This window comes from Setaria viridis, chromosome 1 (genome assembly GCF_005286985.2).
Source record: "Setaria viridis chromosome 1, Setaria_viridis_v4.0, whole genome shotgun sequence".
NCBI lineage: Eukaryota > Viridiplantae > Streptophyta > Magnoliopsida > Poales > Poaceae > Setaria > Setaria viridis.
Genome location: NC_048263.2, coordinates 27505663 through 27523758, shown reverse-complemented (window position 1 = coordinate 27523758; position 18096 = coordinate 27505663). Strand labels below are relative to the sequence as shown.

The 18096-nt window shown below is 43.2% G+C and overlaps 3 protein-coding genes and 1 non-coding gene across 5 annotated transcripts; all 4 read right to left on the bottom strand.

The window, feature by feature from the left end:
• Nucleotides 1-123: 123 nt before the first annotated feature.
• Nucleotides 124-4938, bottom strand: LOC117861504 (putative 12-oxophytodienoate reductase 8). Of its 2 annotated transcripts, XM_034745080.2 has the most exons (5): nucleotides 4071-4938; nucleotides 2237-3087; nucleotides 1637-1908; nucleotides 970-1143; nucleotides 124-808 (listed from the first exon to the last, which is right to left on the bottom strand). In XM_034745080.2, the coding sequence occupies exons 2-5, from the start codon at nucleotides 2299-2301 to the stop codon at nucleotides 213-215; spliced, it is 1107 nt and encodes a 368-aa protein (XP_034600971.1). In that variant the 5' UTR covers nucleotides 2302-3087; nucleotides 4071-4938; the 3' UTR covers nucleotides 124-212. The 2 variants fall into 2 exon arrangements, with proteins under 2 accessions (XP_034600971.1, XP_034600968.1); XM_034745077.2 differs by having other exon boundaries at nucleotides 2237-4938.
• A 153-nt stretch (nucleotides 4939-5091) lies between these two features.
• Nucleotides 5092-6580, bottom strand: LOC117861518 (uncharacterized). The gene is made up of 4 exons (XM_034745091.2): nucleotides 6387-6580; nucleotides 5823-5894; nucleotides 5618-5722; nucleotides 5092-5499 (listed from the first exon to the last, which is right to left on the bottom strand). Exons 2-4 carry the CDS (start codon nucleotides 5865-5867, stop codon nucleotides 5401-5403), a joined length of 249 nt encoding a protein of 82 aa, XP_034600982.1. The 5' UTR covers nucleotides 5868-5894; nucleotides 6387-6580; the 3' UTR covers nucleotides 5092-5400.
• Nucleotides 6581-8769: 2189 nt separating this feature from the next.
• On the bottom strand, nucleotides 8770-11009 carry LOC117863953 (monooxygenase 1). Its single transcript, XM_034747891.2, has 5 exons — nucleotides 10710-11009; nucleotides 10286-10432; nucleotides 10004-10060; nucleotides 9731-9899; nucleotides 8770-9648 (listed from the first exon to the last, which is right to left on the bottom strand). Exons 1-5 carry the CDS (start codon nucleotides 10832-10834, stop codon nucleotides 8893-8895), a joined length of 1254 nt encoding a protein of 417 aa, XP_034603782.1. The 5' UTR covers nucleotides 10835-11009; the 3' UTR covers nucleotides 8770-8892.
• A 6398-nt stretch (nucleotides 11010-17407) lies between these two features.
• On the bottom strand, nucleotides 17408-17549 carry LOC117841773 (small nucleolar RNA Z247). The gene has a single exon (XR_004637358.1). It is a non-coding gene; the product is annotated as a small nucleolar RNA Z247 (small nucleolar RNA).
• Between the last annotated feature and the right edge of the window lie 547 nt (nucleotides 17550-18096).

Below are 18096 nucleotides of genomic sequence, written 5' to 3'. Positions count from 1 at the left end.
CAGTGCTCCTGCCCCTTTACGTTTCAAAAAAAAACCCGCTACGATGCCGGCATCAAAACTCCAGAAAAGAATAAGAAATCGCACAAGTTTTCTGAAATTTAACTGTAGCAACTGAGGAGGTCATGCTATCCAGCCAGCTCAAGAATTCCTTTTAATTTGAGATTCCATGTCAAGATCAAGTTATATATAGCACAAATTTTGTTCTCAGGGAATCACACAGATGAAAGATCAAGAAAAGGGTAATCGGTATACCCGACAACTGGATCAGGGGTGTAGAACGTTGATCTGTCGTACTTGTTCAGAGGTGCATTCAGCTCAAACCGCTTGGGCAAGTCTGGGTTCGCCAGAAACCATTTGCCATATGCCACCAGGTCAGTGTAACCCTCGGACACTGCCTTGTTGCCTTCTTCCCTGTTGTATCCTCCAGCAACAATGAAAGTCCCAGCAAATGCCTTCCTGAAATGCAGCAGCTTGTAGGGGATCTGCACCTTACCATCCACTTTGACCCCCTCAGGCTCAACCATGCTGCAGTAGAGGACGCCCAGCTTGTTCATGGCGTGGATCATGTACAGGCCGAGTGCATCTGGGTCTGAATCCCAGCAGTCCAGGCAGTTTGAGTATGGTGAGAGACGGACACCGACCCTGTCTGCTCCAATCTCATCGATGGCTGCTTTAATTACCTCTAGAGCGAAGCGACAGCGGTTTTCCATGCTTCCACCATATTTGTCAGTTCTGTCGTTGACACTGTCTTTCATGAACTGCTCGATTAGGTAGCCAAAGGCACAGTGGATTTCGACTCCATCAAAGCCTAAAACTCATTCATGTAACCAAATCATAAATGGTGTGATGAATAGTTTAGTTACTCTGATTAAAAGAGGTAAATATTGGGCAACTGAATGCACAGAGGCGTACCACTCTGACATCCGGGCAATAATGAAGGTTGTTGGGTCAATAAAAAGATGGTAATACCTGCTTCAATGCAATTCCTAGCAGCAAGCCGAAAATCATTGACAATGTGAGGGTTCTCATCTTCTGTAAGTCTCCTTGGGGCAGAGAATTCCTCCACAGTTCCATCCTCCAGGACCTCGGGTGTAATCTGCTTGTCTGTACAAGAAATCGGTGCTTGTCCACTGGGCTGATAATCTGTATTGTGTATCAGAAATAGCTGTCAAGGGAACCTTACAACTACATGAAATGGGACATTCAAGCAAGTAACAATATGTGTAAACAATAAGCACTGTCCAGATTAGCTTGAAAGAAGAACATTACAAATACGTGGCATTCAATAATTCGATGGTCTCAGTATAACCTCAGAGTTCTTACAGTTCAACAAGGCATGCTACTGTTATTCAAAACAATCAATTGCGGCTGGAATTTGACTCAGCAGAAACCATAACTTTTTGGATGCCTAACGCTATGAATGATCAACATAACCCAGCAGCCTATGCTAGAGGTAACCATATCAGTTATTTAGCATAGATACAACTATACTACTATACCACTCTGTAAACACATTACGGTTAAACCTATTATAGAACATAATATGCATAATTTATTCATAAGCATGTATAAACTTGCAAGGTAAGTAGTATTTATGAATATCCGATCGCAGGGAATGGCAGCTCTGTGATAGTACCATAAGTAGAAGCCCTGCCTACATGCCATATCTGGCAGAAGAAAACTCCCCCCTTGCGATGCACAGCTTCCACCACCGGCTTCCAAGCCTCCACCTGCTCCTTGGTCCATATACCTGGCGTGTTTGGGTAACCCTGAGCGGTCTCCGAGACCCCAGTGGATTCAGCGATTAGTAGACCACCTTTGGAGGCCCTCTGGGAGTAGTACAGCGCGACGTGTTCTCCAGGAAGGTTGTTGTAGCACCTTGATCTCGTGAGCGGCGCGTGGACAACCCTAGCATCAAGGGGAACAGCAGATGTCTCATCAGGCCGGTGTTGCATACGCAGGAATAAACTCGAGACATGAAGATCTCCCTAGGCAGGAGTAGTGCAGGCTATGAGGCAATTCATCGAACGCCTTGCGAGCGCTCACCCTAACACGGCCGGAACAGCAGCTACCTGCAAATAATTCTTATGCAGAGAACCAACTGTTCAACCTAGTCAATCATCCGATCTTGAACTGCTCCAATTACTAGCACGAGCAAATTCTTAAAGGAGGAAGCGAATTGATCGTTGCTGCAAAGTGGAAACCACCAAGGCGATAAACAGACAGGCCGACCCACCTGTGGGAGAGGTGGAACCTCCCCATGGTGTGGGGAGTCAGGAGCGGGATTGGCTTTGCTTCCATGGCCAGACGAACGATCTCCTTAGCTCGGTGCTGCTGGTGTCACACTCACATCACGATGGCTATCCGCGGAGAGTTGAGGCCACCTGCCAACCTGCGGTGGAAGCTTCCTGGAAAATGGTCGTATGGAGCTCTTTGAGACGGGCCATGCTGTCGTTTCATTAGTACAGCACTAGTTAGTTAGTATTTTACTGGACCATCATTATCTCATCTGTATGAACTGCTTGCTAATCCCAACTGCTGCGCTTCGTTCAGCTCCCTAGTGAGGATTACTGATAATTCTTGGACACTGGCAAAGAGGTTTAAGTCAAACGCATGTTCCGTCCGTGTTCCATCAGCAGGTACCAGTTCCCAAACAAGCCGCAGCTAATGGGAATACAAGGTCCAGCCTGAACAGCGGGAAGTAAAACTGTGTTACTAGTCAGAGGGAGGGCTCAGACCATACAGTAAAACACACATACAGTGGCAAGAGCACCATACAGGCAGCAATGTTTAAGCCTCCTTTTTTTAACAAAAAAAATAATATGACAAGTATTTGAAGGCTTCTTTTTCTTAGATGATCTTGACCTTTCTTCAAACTCAAAATACCGTAGTAGAATGCCAAGAGCCCGAGAACCATGCTGGAGCTCTTGATCATGCCTGAGCTGGATGGCACTGTTCTGAATTCTTGACTCCAGGGAGGGCAGCGCTTGTGATCATGATGCAAAGGACAAGGTGCTAAGTGCCCCAGCTTGATATGGTCCAGGAACCTGCTCTGATGCATCATCTCTCTGCAAATGATGGCCTTTTCTGTCCATGACAAATTAGCCTGTCACAAACCCAAGAGAATACCCTCCATATTTGAACTTAGTGCCCTTCATAATTCATAGTGTGTGAATGGGGAAATGAGTATCCGCAATGCACATGCACTGGGACAATGAAACTGAGATATTAGTTAAGGTTCTTAGAACAAGAGAAGCCTGAGAAGAAGAAGAAAAATACAACAGAAGCCTGTGGTTCTGTGGTGTAATTTCTTGATACATTGACAGTTAGCTGTGGTCGGTTTTTAAAAATAGACCCTGAAAATTCTATAATACCAGCAACTTCCTGGGTGGAATTAAACAGAAGGGAAAATAAAACATTCTCAAGCCCATGAGGATTTGCTACTTGCAATAGAGTGAGCAGTAATCACACCCTAGTAATACGGATGTTCGGTAGAGCAAGGACATATTACAGCGATGAGATTACAACAAATCAACAATGAAATTAAGGTTTTAGCCTTTTGAGCAACTTCCAAACATAGTGGAAATCTGTGGAGTCCTATAATTTTCAGATAGGACTGGCTATACACTATCTAGTCAGTTATCTTATTTAAAATCAAGGAAAAATAACTATCTAGTTTGTTATTCAAACAGAAAGTTATTGCATACCCCATTTGCCAATCAGAACTAAATAGAAGGAAATAATTCAGCATTTCAAGCTCCCAATGTATTGCTACTCTGTGTAAACGTACCTTAGTCAATCAGAAAAAAATGATTTAGCAGGTATAAGATGATAAAAACAAGTAATAGAAGTCATGTTATGGCACATCAAGACAAGTTATGGTCAAAGCCTTGAATATAGTACTCAGGATAAATCACACCCGATTTGACGAGTTCCAAATCGGCTTAAAGAGAACACGAAGCCACATAAGCTAACATGATTATCTGAATCATGAACAAGAACAACGGAGCATCGGTAAGTTTTGTAACAATTTTTCACCTCAGCTACAGATGCCTGAACAGAGTGCTTACCAAGGAGTCTTCACGCTCCTCCAGTCAGTGGCCTGATGCTGCAGTAGCAAAAAAGATCTGGCAATGTTGCAGATCCATGCAAGCCTTTTATATCTACCTAAAAAATTCAGTCTTCAGCCAATAGCAAGGATCAGCCTCAGACACTGCACTCAAAGGCCCAACTAACCCATGAAATAGTATAACCAAAAGATGGTTATCCATATAAGATATTCTCAGCTGAAAATACAGCAATCTAGTCTAGACTGGAAAGATATATGGTCTTCACAGGTGTCACCTTTCTGGAGTGCTGGTTTACCAAGTTTTCACTACTCATGACATGGTATTTTGCATTAAGTATCTTGATCAGACAATTAGTTTTTTTTAAAAAATCAGACAAGCATCTCCATAGGATTGACAATAGCAATATGAAAGCAATTCTCAGAGAATGAGGCCATACCAACAAAGTTGATTCCATCCTTCAAATAATTGATTGCTCCCAAAGCATAAGAATTATGCATGATGTTCAGTTGCTGTTTGCAAATGACACTGCTTAAACATTACAGTAAGATGTTGATAATATCGTTGAATATCAAAAATAGGATTTAAATACAAAAAATGACTGCCCAGGGTGTTACAAACCAACACCTAATCACTGATCACCTTAACTACCCCAGATGCTTGCATCTCATGCCTTCCCATTACAACAGTCATATTGATCTGTTAATCTCCATCTAAGTGCGTGCGTAAAGCAAAACTCAAAGTTTTTGTTGTGGAATCTGGGAAATCGCAACCATTATTTACAAATCGGTGCTTATTAATCTCCACATTTTTTAATTTCAACGAGCTGCAAAAAACAATACCTTCTATGCCTGATTCCATAGTGTCAATTCTCACACAAGATAAATTGGTACCGAATGGAGGATGATTTCTGGCATTTGTGTGTTGAACAGTACATCTAAGAATGCATAGAATACACTAAGCAGGTATATAGAATAATTAAGATTTACAATTTTCAATGCTAAATCACATCAACATGGAACAATTAGTCCAGGTAAGAGGAACTTTGTAATAAAACTGCTTATGTTGGGCAACAAGGATGAGTTGTCCAAGTCTCATACAATGCTTCATCAGTTCACTGTTGCACAAGCATAAAAATAAATAAGAAACATATACCAAAGTAAAGCAAGAAACGTTTGAGCTGTTGAGGTTTATATGCTACTCGGCAAAGAGTAATTTTTTTTTGATAAACATGCAGTTCAAAAGAACTTGACATATCCTTCTTAAAATTGAGGGCAGCTCATCACAGATTACGAGCATCCACCTCTAGGTCCTTGTCCTTTGTTCCAAGTTCTCATTCCTCATTCTTCTCTGCAATTTCCCTTTTGTAAGCCTGCAGCTGTTCTTTAAATTTCTTGCTCTCTTCAAAGTTTGCCTTTCTCTTCAATGCTTTCTGAATTCCAAGTACAGTAATGTGACATTTAGAAGAAAAAGAATTTATTTTTCAAAATAATACTTGCCTGCTGTTTAGAAATACATAATTGAATAAGGGGTGATAACTGAGAACTCACCTCCTGTCGGAAGCAGCGATCAAGCTTTATTTTAAGGTCTGTGCATTCTCCGAAGAACTTCTTGACAGGGTGATCCAGATGGCACTTCTGGAATTCTTCAATAATCTGGACAAACAAATCACAACGGTAAGTTTTACTAGAGCACTGCAACAATATCTGGATGCACAAAATATTCAATAAAGCAAGGAGAAAATTAGCTAGTTACCTCAGCACACATAGGATGCCTGTGTAAAGTCAGAGGGGGATGCATTTCCAGAGAGAGATATGGAACCTCAAACTGCATAAATGCAAACTGTTTTAGAATATAATTGTCCCAAAGTTACATCGCACATACTGACATACAGTGGAAACACTAAAACAAAACGCATAATTTCCATACACTCATTGACACATTGCTATTGCCCAACCATTGAATTTTATCATGTAAGATATCATGGTCAAGACAAATCCGTGAAAACCATAAAGCAGGCCGACTTCGCCGATTGCTTTGAACAATTTGGTAACCTGCTAAGTTTTAACAGCACTAGCACCTAGTTGGAGTACCAAGAACCCTACAGTATCAAGTAAATGTCGATCTTGAGCGCTAGAGGGAAAAAAAAACAACCTTCTAAAACCCACTAATGGATGGATTTGAGTTGGATTAGTTGGGAATCACGCTCCACACGAATAAGCAGCAAGCTGAACCGTAAGAGATAAAAGTTTTGGATTCGGACAACCTGCTCAAAGGAATCCATGAATCCATCCAAGCAAGGTAGGATGTATTACTTACCGACGAAAGAGGAAAGAAATCCACGCCCGGACTGGTGGATCTCCGCTCCACCAGGCTGAGAGAGGGAGGAACGGCGCTGTGGCGGCGGCTGAGCGGCGGACTGACGGGCGGCGGCTGAGCGGCGGACTGACGAGCGGCGGCGGGAGGGATCTTGCGTGGAGACGAGGTGTCCACGCCAAGCAATTTGAAATTACTGCATATTCGTCATTAGGAAAAGTCTAAATTACCCCCCTTAGCTGTGGCTAAAAGTACGAATAACCCTTAAAGCATTTTTATCATTTTATTTATACTCTCATTAATTACCAATTGGCTACTTTATCTCTTATTAATATATTTACTATTTTTTCTTTCTCCACACAAAGTGGAGCTTTAAGTTAAAATTTATGTGTAACATAGGCATCATAACTTATGTTGGAAAATATGTTATTATTTTTTAATCATTATTTCACATCAGAATTTTGTACCTAAAATTAATTTATGTTCTAGCCTATCACATAGTGATAAAAATCCTAATGTATTTTTAATAAGAGCTACGATGTTCCTATTGACATGTAAAATTTTAACTCAAAACTCTACTTGTGAGTGGAGAAATAAAAAGAATAATAAATCCTACTCCCTCCGTTCCAAATTAGAGGTCGTTTTGACTTTTCTAGATATGTAGATTTTATTACGTATCTAGACATAATTTATATCTAGATGCATAGCAACAATCATATATCTAGAAAAGCTAAAACGACCTACAATTCGAAATGAAGGGAGTATTAAGAGGTAATTGGACGAATTGACATAGTTGCGGGAGTATATTGAACATAAAATACTTTAGGGGTTTACCAAACTTTAATCAGTTCCATATACTCTTTTCGAACAATCTGGTATTCTTTTTTACTTTTTCATATGTTCCATATTCTAAAGAATATACTTTTTTAATGGCAATTTGGTATTCTTAGTGAAATGCAAATTTGCCATTAAGAAAATCAAAACTCGTCCAACATGGGTCCATTAAGTTCCACCACATTTTAGAGGTACTACGTACTACTTCCTTCATCTAAAATTACTATTCGTTTTAACTTTTCTATGTACATAATATTTGATATGCATATAGATATATACTATATCTAGATACATAGTAAAAGTTTTGTATTTGAAAAGATAAAAACGAATAGAAGTTGCTTCAGGTTGAAAAATAACGATAAAAAAGTTTAGTTGTATTTATTACATTGCAATTCTAACCTCGATGCGAAATCCTCCTTGGAGTGCTTAAGGATGCAACGTTAGCATGTTAACAAGTGAATGCAGTTCGTGGCATCATCAAGAGTTTACTAGCTCATGTTTTTCTTTTTTGTTATATATATACTCCACTTACTAGCTAGCTCACGGTTAGTATTGTGTCCGCAAGTGCCCGTAAGAGGAGGTAGCTGCCAATTCGTGTCAAATCATATTGATTCTTCAACTTCAAATTGAGTGTGTATCTGGTTGGTGTCTAAGGCACCGTTTGGTTCGCAGGACTAAAGTATAGTCCCTGTCATATTGAATGTTTAGATACTAATTAGGAGTATTAAACATAGGCTAATTACAAAACCGATTGCACAGATGGAGGCTAATTCGCGAGACGAATCTATTAAGCCTAATTAGTCCATGATTTGATAATGTGATGCTACAGTAAACATGTGCTAATCATGAATTAATTAGGCTTAATAGATTCGTCTCACGAATTAGCCTCCATCTGTGTAATTAGTTTTATAATTAACTCATGTTTAGTCTTTCTAATTAGCCTCCGAAGATTGATGTGACATGGACTAAACTTTAACTCAAGGATCCAAACATCCCCTAACTATCCTTACACAACTTTTCATCATAAAGTCGATCACTTCCTCATAAAAGTCTACCATAAAGTATCAACTTCGGCTGCAATCACTTCCCCTCGTAGAATCGTTTCACATTAGTCATCTGCAGTTTTCTTTGTTTGCTTTCAATTTTGCTGCCCAGGTGCAAAATGACAACAGGAAAAAAAAAGAAAGAAAAGAAAAGAAGACATGTGTTGGATCACCAAATCATAAAGAGCACATGCCAAGCCTTGCAACATCTCAAAGAAATAGGGGTGTTTGACACATGACTATCTTGTGCACTAATTCAATTCTTTTTTAGTGAAAATACAGTATAGATGTAGATGCTTCCTGAACTCATATTTTGGCAAACTCACCAACTGTCCATGCATATATAACCATTAAATTTCACATATATCTAAACAGATGCATAGTACTCCCTTCGTTCCAAATTATAGGTCGTTTTAATTTTTCTAGATTGATAGATATTATTATGTATTCAGATATACACTATCTATGAACCTAGAAAAGTTAAAACGACATATAATTTGGAACCTATAAAAGTTAAAATAACATATAATTTAGATACCACCACACCAATAATATAATTTTTTATTTTAACAATCAAAGTTTAGAGATATCTTGCAAAGGCCCAGAGCTGCAGCCGGTCCAGAACGCAACCGTTAGAGGCGACCACAGTCATACTTGGTGTGGCCGAGTGAAGCGGTTCCCAACAGAGACAAGATGGCGAAGCAGGCGAGCTTCGTGAGCAGCGACTTGGTTGCAAGCAGCGTCCCCATGGTGAAGGACTCCAGCGACAGCCTCACGATCCTCAGCCTCCTCTCCCTGACGTACTCCCCCATCGCCGCGCTGATTTTCTTCTCGCACAGCTCATCCCCACCTGAACCGCCGGCGGAGGCGGCAGCTCGCGACAGCGACCGGGCGAGCACGAGGGCGTCCTCCATCGACGCCGAGCCCCCCTGGCCGATGTACGACCCCATGACGTGCATCGCGTCGCCGGCGACCGTCGCCGTGCCCCTCCGGAAGCTGCTGAACATGACCTGCCATGGCGGCCGGTACCAGATCTTGGTCAGGAGGATCAGCGAGTCGGGTTCCGGATCACGGACCATCTCGATGATCTCGTCGGAGCACTGGCCCTTCAGCTTCTCTAGCACCAGTTCCTTCATGGCGCTCGCGTCCTTGGTGGCATCTGCACCAGGGTGCCAAAGGGCTACGAAGAAATTCACTAGATTGTCAGTCATGGGAGAGCGCCCGACAAAGAAACCATTGCCTCTTAAGCGCAGGAAATGGGGTCCGAATGGATGCCCATGTGGGTATCTCGTGTATCCGCGAAGAAGCATGCGAGAGGTTGATTTCGCCGGGGACAAGCCCAGGTACTTGGCTACCACTGAGTTCGAGCCATCGCATCCGATCAGGGCCTGCGCAACGGGATCACATTAGCAGAGATATTTAGAATAAAACAAATAAAATCAGCTCGATGTTGCTTGCTGGCCACATTACCTTGGCCCTGATGATACTGCCGTCCAGTGTTGTAAGAACCACGCCATGGCTCCCCGGATTTGCTGGGCGTATCGCTGCAATGTGGCAGCTGAAGCGGATTGCTCCTGAAGGTATGTTCTTGGCCATTGTCTCGACCAGATCCCTTCTTTTCAACCATCGGAGCTCACCCCTTAGCCAAATGATGCAGACAAGATTGCTCTGTTTTAGTGCCTTAATTTTTCAAAGAATTACAAGGGCTCTGGTTGTATGAGATTGGTTTGTGGCAGTTGGTACCTGACAGGCACCACAACGCTCTTGTTTCCTTGCTTTTGCTGCCACACGTCGTGAAACCTGAAATGACAGACGCGAATTAAGCATTCCCTTCTACCGAATTGTCACTTTCCATTGCGAAAGTTTTCATCATACTAATTCCAAACTTCTGAAGTTATCAGGATATATTTCCGAGGGAAGTTATCAGAATCAAAGACAACGTGAGAAGACTCTGCATGTCATGCTAGTACTGGGAGGTAACTAGTTCCCTGAACTGAAGAAAATTCTGGTAAACAAGAAACTTACTCGGTAACAACGTCGGCAGTCTTCCGGAGCTCTGGAGCAACCCCAAGTTGCTCTAGAACACGCCATCCATTGACATGGACACCAATGGACCCGCCTTCCGTTCGTAAAGTCTCGGACTTCTCTAACACGAGGCTAGGAATCCCTTTCCTGGATGCAAATAAACAGAGGATTGTTCTGTTGTTCACTGCTACTTCAGAAATCAAAGCTTCAACGCAAGTGGAGATTATGGCACGGGATCCAGATTGAAAAAAAAAACTTGACTATACATCAGCGGCCTGATTTTTTTCATGGCAATATGTTTTCAAGATCAAACATTTCCAGGCAGAGATTTGATGTAAATGGGCATCATGTATTGTAAAACTAGTAGCAGAAACTGAAAAACTGCTGTATCTATCGACAAAACTAAATGGACGATGGATGTTACCGGTGAAGAGCAAGAGCAGTGGCGAGGCCGCAGATGCCACCACCGACGATGACGATGCCATGGACCGCCTCCATCATGTCTCCTAGCTGCTGTTGGTGCCCGGAGAATGGCACCGGCATCTTCATATAGGCTGCTGCATTTGACTTTGAAGTAGTCCTTAATCGGTGAGGTCTAAAAAATTACAATAACAATACGCATGTTTGCGTCAGGGCCGCACACGCAGCAGAGCTGCGTCGCCCTTCCGGAGTGAAGGCGTGGCTCTAGGACCTTAGTACATCACAACCAGGCGGCCTTTCAGATTTGCATGTACTACCGCAGAGCAACAGAAAGACGCTGCAAGCAAGTCAAAGGAGGGCTACAGGAGCTTCGACAAATCAAGCAAACGATCTCTGACAATTGGCTAATCATTGGTGATTTCAACATGATTCCGTCGGCTGAGGACAAGAGCAATAAGCCCTTGTTTACTTCACCCCCAACTCCAACTTTGGCACTATGCAAAAAGAAGATTCCCCATCACATTAAACTTGCAGTACATGCATGGAGTACTAAATGTAGACGAAATTAAAAACTAATTGCACAGTTTTGTTGTACTTTGTGAGACGAATCTTTTGAGCCTAATTAGTCAATGTTTGGACAATAATTCATAAATACAAACGAAACGCTATAGTGTTGCTACAGGAATTTGGGTTGCCCAAAGTTGGGCAACTAAACAAGGCCTAAATTGAACAGATGATTTATGGGTGCTTTCAGAAACTTGTTGAATGATCTGGAACTGAAGGAGTTTAATCTGAGAGGGAGGAAGTTTACCTGGTCCAATGATGTCACACAGACAAGAATTTGTAAAATGGTAGAACGTGGTTGCCTATCTTAGCTTGCCACGGTTGCACGTTAATATATAGGAAGAGTCCTAACAGATTACATCCTAAAGCGTTGTGGATATTCGATTCAGTTGGATATATGATTACAACAAGATTCCTATCTCTAACAATCTAACCAAAGTCTCAACACCTATATCTCTAGGATTACATAATCCAAATTTCATATGATGATATCTCTAATTCCAACAAACCCTCTCAATCTAAACCGCTTTTAGCCGTGAGATTTAGATTGGTTCTGAACTGCTCAAACAAACCACTCGGTAATGCCTTAGTAAACCCATCTGCTAGCTGATCCCTTGATGCCACCAAGTGTACTTGCAGCTGCTTGTTAACAACACGCTCTCGAACAAAATGAAAGTCAATCTCTATATGCTTAGCTCTTGCATGAAAAACAGGATTGGCTGATAAATATGTAGCACCCAAATTATCACACCACAAACATTGTGTTTGAACAAAAACACACCAAGCTCTCGCAGTAAAGCCTCGAGCCATATTATTTCAGCAGTAGCATTAGCCATAGATTTATATTCCGCCTCAGTATTTGACCTTGAAACTGTTGCTTGCTTTCTAGCACTCCACAAAATTAAATTTGGTCCAAAATAAAAAACAAAGCCACCTATAGACCTTCTATCATCAATACTGCCTGCCCAATTAGCATCAGAAAATACGCTAATTAGAGTAGAAGTAGACGGCTGAAAGCTCAAACCAACATTCAAGGTACTTTTTAAATATCGAAGTATCCTATTCACTATTGTCCAATGAATAGTTGTAGGAGCATGTAAGAATTGACACACCTTGTTGACTGCAAAGGCCAGATCAGGCCTAGTAAGCGTCAGATATTGCAAAGCTCCTACAACACTTCTATATCTTGTACTATCGTCTGAATTCAGTGGATCTCCTTCACATCTCGAGAGCTTCTCACTAGTAGACAAAGGAGTAGCAGATGGCTTGCAGCTGGTCATACCTACTCGAGCCAAAATCTCCTTTGCATACTTTTCTTGAGTCAGTAGTAGATGCTTCGTTTTCCTTTGAACTTCTATTCCCAGGAAATAACTGAGGCCCCCTAAATCTTTTAGAGCAAAATCTTTCTTGAGTTCAGCAAGTAAAGATGCAATAGCCTCACTAGATGAACTTGTGACAATGATGTCATCAACATACACTAACATATAAATTGTCACATTTGATCTTTGATAGATAAATAATGATGTATCAGATTTGGAAGCTGAGAAGCCAAGAGCAATGAGTTTAGAGCTTAACCGAGCATACCAAACCTATGGAGCTTGTTTCAAATCATAAATAGCCTTATCCAATCTGCACACAAGATGTGAAGCTTCTTTATTTTCAAATCCTGGGGGTTGCCTCATATATACCTCTTCTTGCAGAATGCTGTAAAGAAACGCATTCTACACATCTAACTATCTGAGACACCATCCTTTTGAGATAGCAATAGAAAGAACAAGCCTTACAGTTGCAATTTTAACCACTAGGTTGAATGTGTCTTCATAATCAATCCCATAACGTTGTTGAAAGCCTTTTGCAACAAGCCTCACCTTGTATCTGTCTATAGTGCCATCAGATTTTGTTTTGATTTTAAACACCCATTTACAATCAATAATATGTTTGCCTTTCTTTTCTGGAACCAAATGCCAGGTCTGATTCCTGATAAGCGCATTATATTCATCTTGCATAGCTTCTTTCCATTTAGGATCAGTTAATGCCTCCTGAAAATCATGCGGCTCGCCATTTGCTGAAAACAGGCCATACCTGATCATATCTGTGAATTGTTTTGGTTTAGTAATCCTACTTTGAAGTCTCGTACGACGTCGAGGCACCACAGGCGCAGGAGAAGGAACAGAACCGGGCGCAGTTGATCCTAGCGCCGCAAAGGATCTTGGCACGCTGGACTCTGGTGCAGGCACGATCGGAGCGGTCGGAGCAGTCAGAGCGGTCGGGAATGCGTCCGCATGAGCTACGGTCACGGTTGGGAGCGTGTCCGCAGACGCTGCGGCCACGGTCGTCGCGGTTGGGAGTGCGTCCGCAGGCGCTCCGGGCGCGGTCGGAGCGGTCGTGAGTGCGTCTGTCGGGCATGCACCCAGGCCCACGAGTAGACCTTGGACGGCCCACTCAGGGGCGTACTCGAACACGATCAGAACAAGGGATAGGCACATCCCACTCGGACTAGTCAAGTATGTTTATGGAAAACTACTCAGGCCTTACTGAGTAGAACTCTATAATAGTACCCGACTAGGACTCAAGACTTGTAACCCTGCCCTCCCGTGTATATATGGGCGGGCAGGGACCCTCCTCAACAACAACTCCAGTTCATCAATACAAACCAACACACAGGACGGAGGGTATCAAGCGATCTAGTGGCCCGAACCTGTCTAAATCGTGTTCCTTGCGTCACCATTGATTCCTTGATTCTCGACGATCCTTACCGCACAAAAGACCACCTAGGGTACCCCCTAGGCGGGTTGCCGGTCTAAAACACCGACAGCTGGCGCGCCAGGTAGGGGGACTCGTCGAGTTTCTCAACGCGAACTCAATGGCAAAGGTGATCATCAGGCCTGTCTTCTTCATCGAAGCCGGCGCCACCTTTATTTTCGGATCCTGACTTTGCGTCGCTGACGGCTCGGGTTCGTTCTGGCGCCAGATCGTCGATGCTCAGGAGAAGAAACCAGAAGATCTGATCGGAAAAAATCAAAATTTCAAAATCGACGAGTTCGAGTTCGACTACGCATCGGATTCGACTTCACCTCAGACTACTCTGACCCTCTGCTCAGGGGTCGGGCGCACCCGACCCCAGGACTCAGGGTCGGGTGAGGCGGAGTTTCGCCCCTCGGGGTCGGGCGAGGCGGAACTCCTCCCCCAAAGGGTCAGGCTTAGCCGACCCCAGGACTCAAGGTCAGGCGAGGCGGGGTTCCCCCCCCCCAGTGTCCAAGTCGGTTTTGACTTCAAAGCGGTTCCCGCATGGACTCCGTAACGCAACCAAAGTTTACCAAGGCTTTCTTACTCGAACCCGATTTGAACTCGGGCATGACGAAGACGTCGACTCCGACTTGTCTTATTTGCCAGAGATACCATTATCTGGTCCAGCCCAAGGATTGGTAATCACTTCCACATCACAAGGCAGATTCGTCCACTGGCCAGGATTGTGACCATCTCTTCTTGACCACGAATACGACTCGCGCCTTGTCGCCCATATAGACAATCTCCCGTATCAAGAAGGCGTTCCACTCACTTCCAACCGCGAGGAAAGCTCCACAGAGATTGCAACATCAAGCTCCGGAAGCTACTACCCGGACAGGGAGATACTTGTTATTACTCAGAATAACAACCCAGGTACTAGCCAGAACAGAACCCCCAGGCGATTAGCACAACTCGACAACATCTCCGAAGATGAGTCTACAGCTGACGCCCCTCACAATGAAACCTCCGAGCAAAGAAACCAAAGAAGGATGTGCAACGCTACTCGAGCCGAGCGACGACAGTCGATGGCTACAAATATTCCCATTACAAATCTTGAAAGGGCTTTCAACGCAGTTCAAAAGCTCAGGAGCACAATACTCCACTCGCGGCTATCACCTCAATCAACCTCTTAACAATGTTGATGCCTTAGGATAGGGATAACGAAGCCACAGCTCAACTCGTGCAACGCGGCAACGGACTGATCGCACAACTCGCGGAGCAAGCTTACAAGTTACTCGACAAAGAATCACTAATTCCATTTGTTCCTCGCATCACAGCTCACCAAGAAGGCAGCAGGGGAGCTGCAGACAACAACAATGCCCCAAAAACCAGTAATGAAGTTAACCAACCTCGGCAGCACAACCAAGGTCCAAGCAAGCACAAATCCCCAGCTCGCCATAAGGATGTTGGTGAGGTCAGCTGCAGCAACTCGGTTAGAAGCATCCGCCCTACTCGGAAAAATCACGAAGTGTCCAACTTTAGTGATCTGCGAGAAATTCTCAACAGTCAGCACGAGCACGATCGGAGCGATCGGGAGCGCGTCCGCACGCGCTACGGCACCCCCACGCTTCAAGCCGGGATTTCCTGCAGTACCCGAGATCCAGGTGCTCCGAGCTTCTATTTGTAAATTGTCTTGTGTAGTGCTATCATCCAAGACAACAGGGTTAGTAGTAATATGGTCAGAAAAATTTTCATCCCCCTGATTTCGAAGGTGACTAGTAGGAGGAGAATTTCTTTTCGGAGGAGAGCTCTTGCATTTGGATGGAGGTGCGCAAAGGGAAAATAGAATTCATTGAAGATGACATCACGAGATATATAGATTCTACCAGTGGCAGGGTTGAGACACTTGAAGCCTTTATGCATGGAGCTATAACCAAGGAAGGTGCACTGAATAGACTGAAAAGCAAGCTTTCGAGAATTGAAGGGACGTAAATTCGGCCAACAAGCACACCCAAACACATGAGCGAGCTGTAGTTGGGTTTCTCATGGAGAAGATACTCGACAGGGGTTTCAAAATTTATGACTTTGCTAGGCAGGTATTAATAAGATAAGTGGCAGTCAAGAAAGCTTGATCCTAGAATTTCAGAAGCATAGATGCATTTTCAAGAAGAGCAAGACCCACTTCGACGATATGTCGATGTTTTCACTCAACTAAGCCATTTTGTTGGTGTGCATGAGGATAAGAAACACGGTGTGTTATGCCAATATTTTGGAAGAAGGATTTTAATTTCTCATATTCTCCTCCCTAGTCGGTTTGCATAAAGACAATTTTCTTATTATGCTGGCGCTCAACTAGACACTGGAAGTTTTGGAAAATTTGAAAGACATCTGACTTCTTTTTTAGAAGGTAGATCTAGGTATATCTACTATAATCATCAATGAAACTCACATAATAGGAGTGGCGGCCAACAGACATAGACGTAGGGCCCCAAACATCCGAATGAATAAGATCAAGAGGGAATTTTGATGAATTTATTGAACTAGAATGTGGTAGCTGGTGGATTTTAGCCATTTGACATGAATCACAAACCGATACAGAACTAGAAACATTATCACAAGGGAGTTTATTATCTCCTAGCACACGAGAAACAATAGGAGAGGCAGGATGACCTAGGCAACTATGCCATCGAGAGGTAGATGGTTTATTGACTCCATAGACTTCTTTTCTCATTCCTCTATCCGAAGATATGGGCTCTAAGGGATATAGATCACCTCTCGATCTACCTTGATGGAGAATTCTCTTCGTTTCCTGATCCTTAATAAAAAAGAATTTAGGGTGAAATTCAAGGAAGGCATTATGTTAGAAGCTAGTTTATGGATAGAGACAAGATTTTTGTGTACACTAGGAACATGAAGAATATTATTCAGATGTAATTTTCGAACAGGGGTATGAAAACTTGACTGACCAATATTACTAATTGTCATACCTAAACCATTAGCCGCTTGAACTTGTTTTCAACCATGATACTTATCTTTGACTGTTAACTTGTCAAGCTCGTTAGTAATGTGATTAGTAGCTCCGCTATCCACATACCAATTTGTGTCGAAGCCATAATTAGTAGTTTCAGCTCCTGTCGCTGTCTTGATGTTCTTCTGATCATCTTCTTCATATCTATACCAACATCTAGGTGCCTCATGTCCCACCTTTTTTACAAATCTGATAGACAACTTTGCCACTTGGACCACCTTTCTTGGGCTGGCGTGAGCCATTGGTGCCGCCTTTGCCTTGGAAGCCACGACCACCACTATATCGGCCACGAGATCGACCGTCGCGTCCTCTAAAAGCTCCACGACTTGCTGAATTTGTAGAGGACGAGTACTGTCCACCTTCATTGTAAGCCTCAAGCCACATCTCATAGGACATTAGATGAGAATACAACTCGGAAAGTGAGATAGGATCCGCTCGGCCAAGCATCGAAGAAACAAATAGATTGTACTCAAAATCAAGACTGTTGAGAATATGAGATGCCATCTCACCATCATCAATCAGTATGCCTACTGCTGCAAGTTCATCCTTGATCGCCACCATTTTGGTGAAGTATGTTGACGAAGTCATGCTACCCTTCTTGAGAGTAGACAGCCGCATGCGCAGATTTGTTATGCGTGCTCTCGATTGCGTTGCAAACATTATTTGCAGTGCCTTCCATGCTCTTGCCAAAGTTGTCTCCACCACCACTTGTGCAAGCACTTCTTTGGTGATGGAGTTCAGCAGATAACTTAGCAATTGTTGATCTTTAGCTACCCACGAATCATATTCCGGGTTAGCAATTGTTTCTTTCTTGTCGTCGGCCTTCACTAGTTCCATGGTCTTGGCCGATTCCTTGATGGATCTATCTAGGATCCCCATTAGTTGTGCGCCACGCACAGCCAGGAGAAATTGAGCTTTCCACAAGATGTAATTTTCCCGTGTGAGCTTGCTATGGGAGCTCCAAGAGGCGCCATCGGTGAGCTTGAATATGACGCCATGGAGGAGATGGTAGTTAGGTAGATGTGTTGTGGAAGAAGGGTGCTCTGATTACCATGTAAAATGATAGAACGTG

Coding starts and splice junctions, on each gene's coding strand:
- LOC117861504 (XM_034745077.2), bottom strand. CDS start 2,301: ATGGAAGCAAAGCCAATCCCGCTCCTGACTCCCCACACCATGGGGAGG. Junction 1,144..1,636: donor AGGCAGGGCTTCTACTTATG/GTACTATCACAG, acceptor TACACAATACAG/ATTATCAGCCCAGTGGACAA. Junction 809..969: donor TAGGAATTGCATTGAAGCAG/GTATTACCATCT, acceptor AATGAGTTTTAG/GCTTTGATGGAGTCGAAATC.
- LOC117861518 (XM_034745091.2), bottom strand. CDS start 5,867: ATGCATCCCCCTCTGACTTTACACAGGCATCCTATGTGTGCTGAG. Junction 5,723..5,822: donor GGCATCCTATGTGTGCTGAG/GTAACTAGCTAA, acceptor TTGTTTGTCCAG/ATTATTGAAGAATTCCAGAA. Junction 5,500..5,617: donor ATCGCTGCTTCCGACAGGAG/GTGAGTTCTCAG, acceptor CTTGGAATTCAG/AAAGCATTGAAGAGAAAGGC.
- LOC117863953 (XM_034747891.2), bottom strand. CDS start 10,834: ATGAAGATGCCGGTGCCATTCTCCGGGCACCAACAGCAGCTAGGAGAC. Junction 10,433..10,709: donor ACTGCTCTTGCTCTTCACCG/GTAACATCCATC, acceptor ATTTGCATCCAG/GAAAGGGATTCCTAGCCTCG. Junction 10,061..10,285: donor ACTGCCGACGTTGTTACCGA/GTAAGTTTCTTG, acceptor CTGTCATTTCAG/GTTTCACGACGTGTGGCAGC.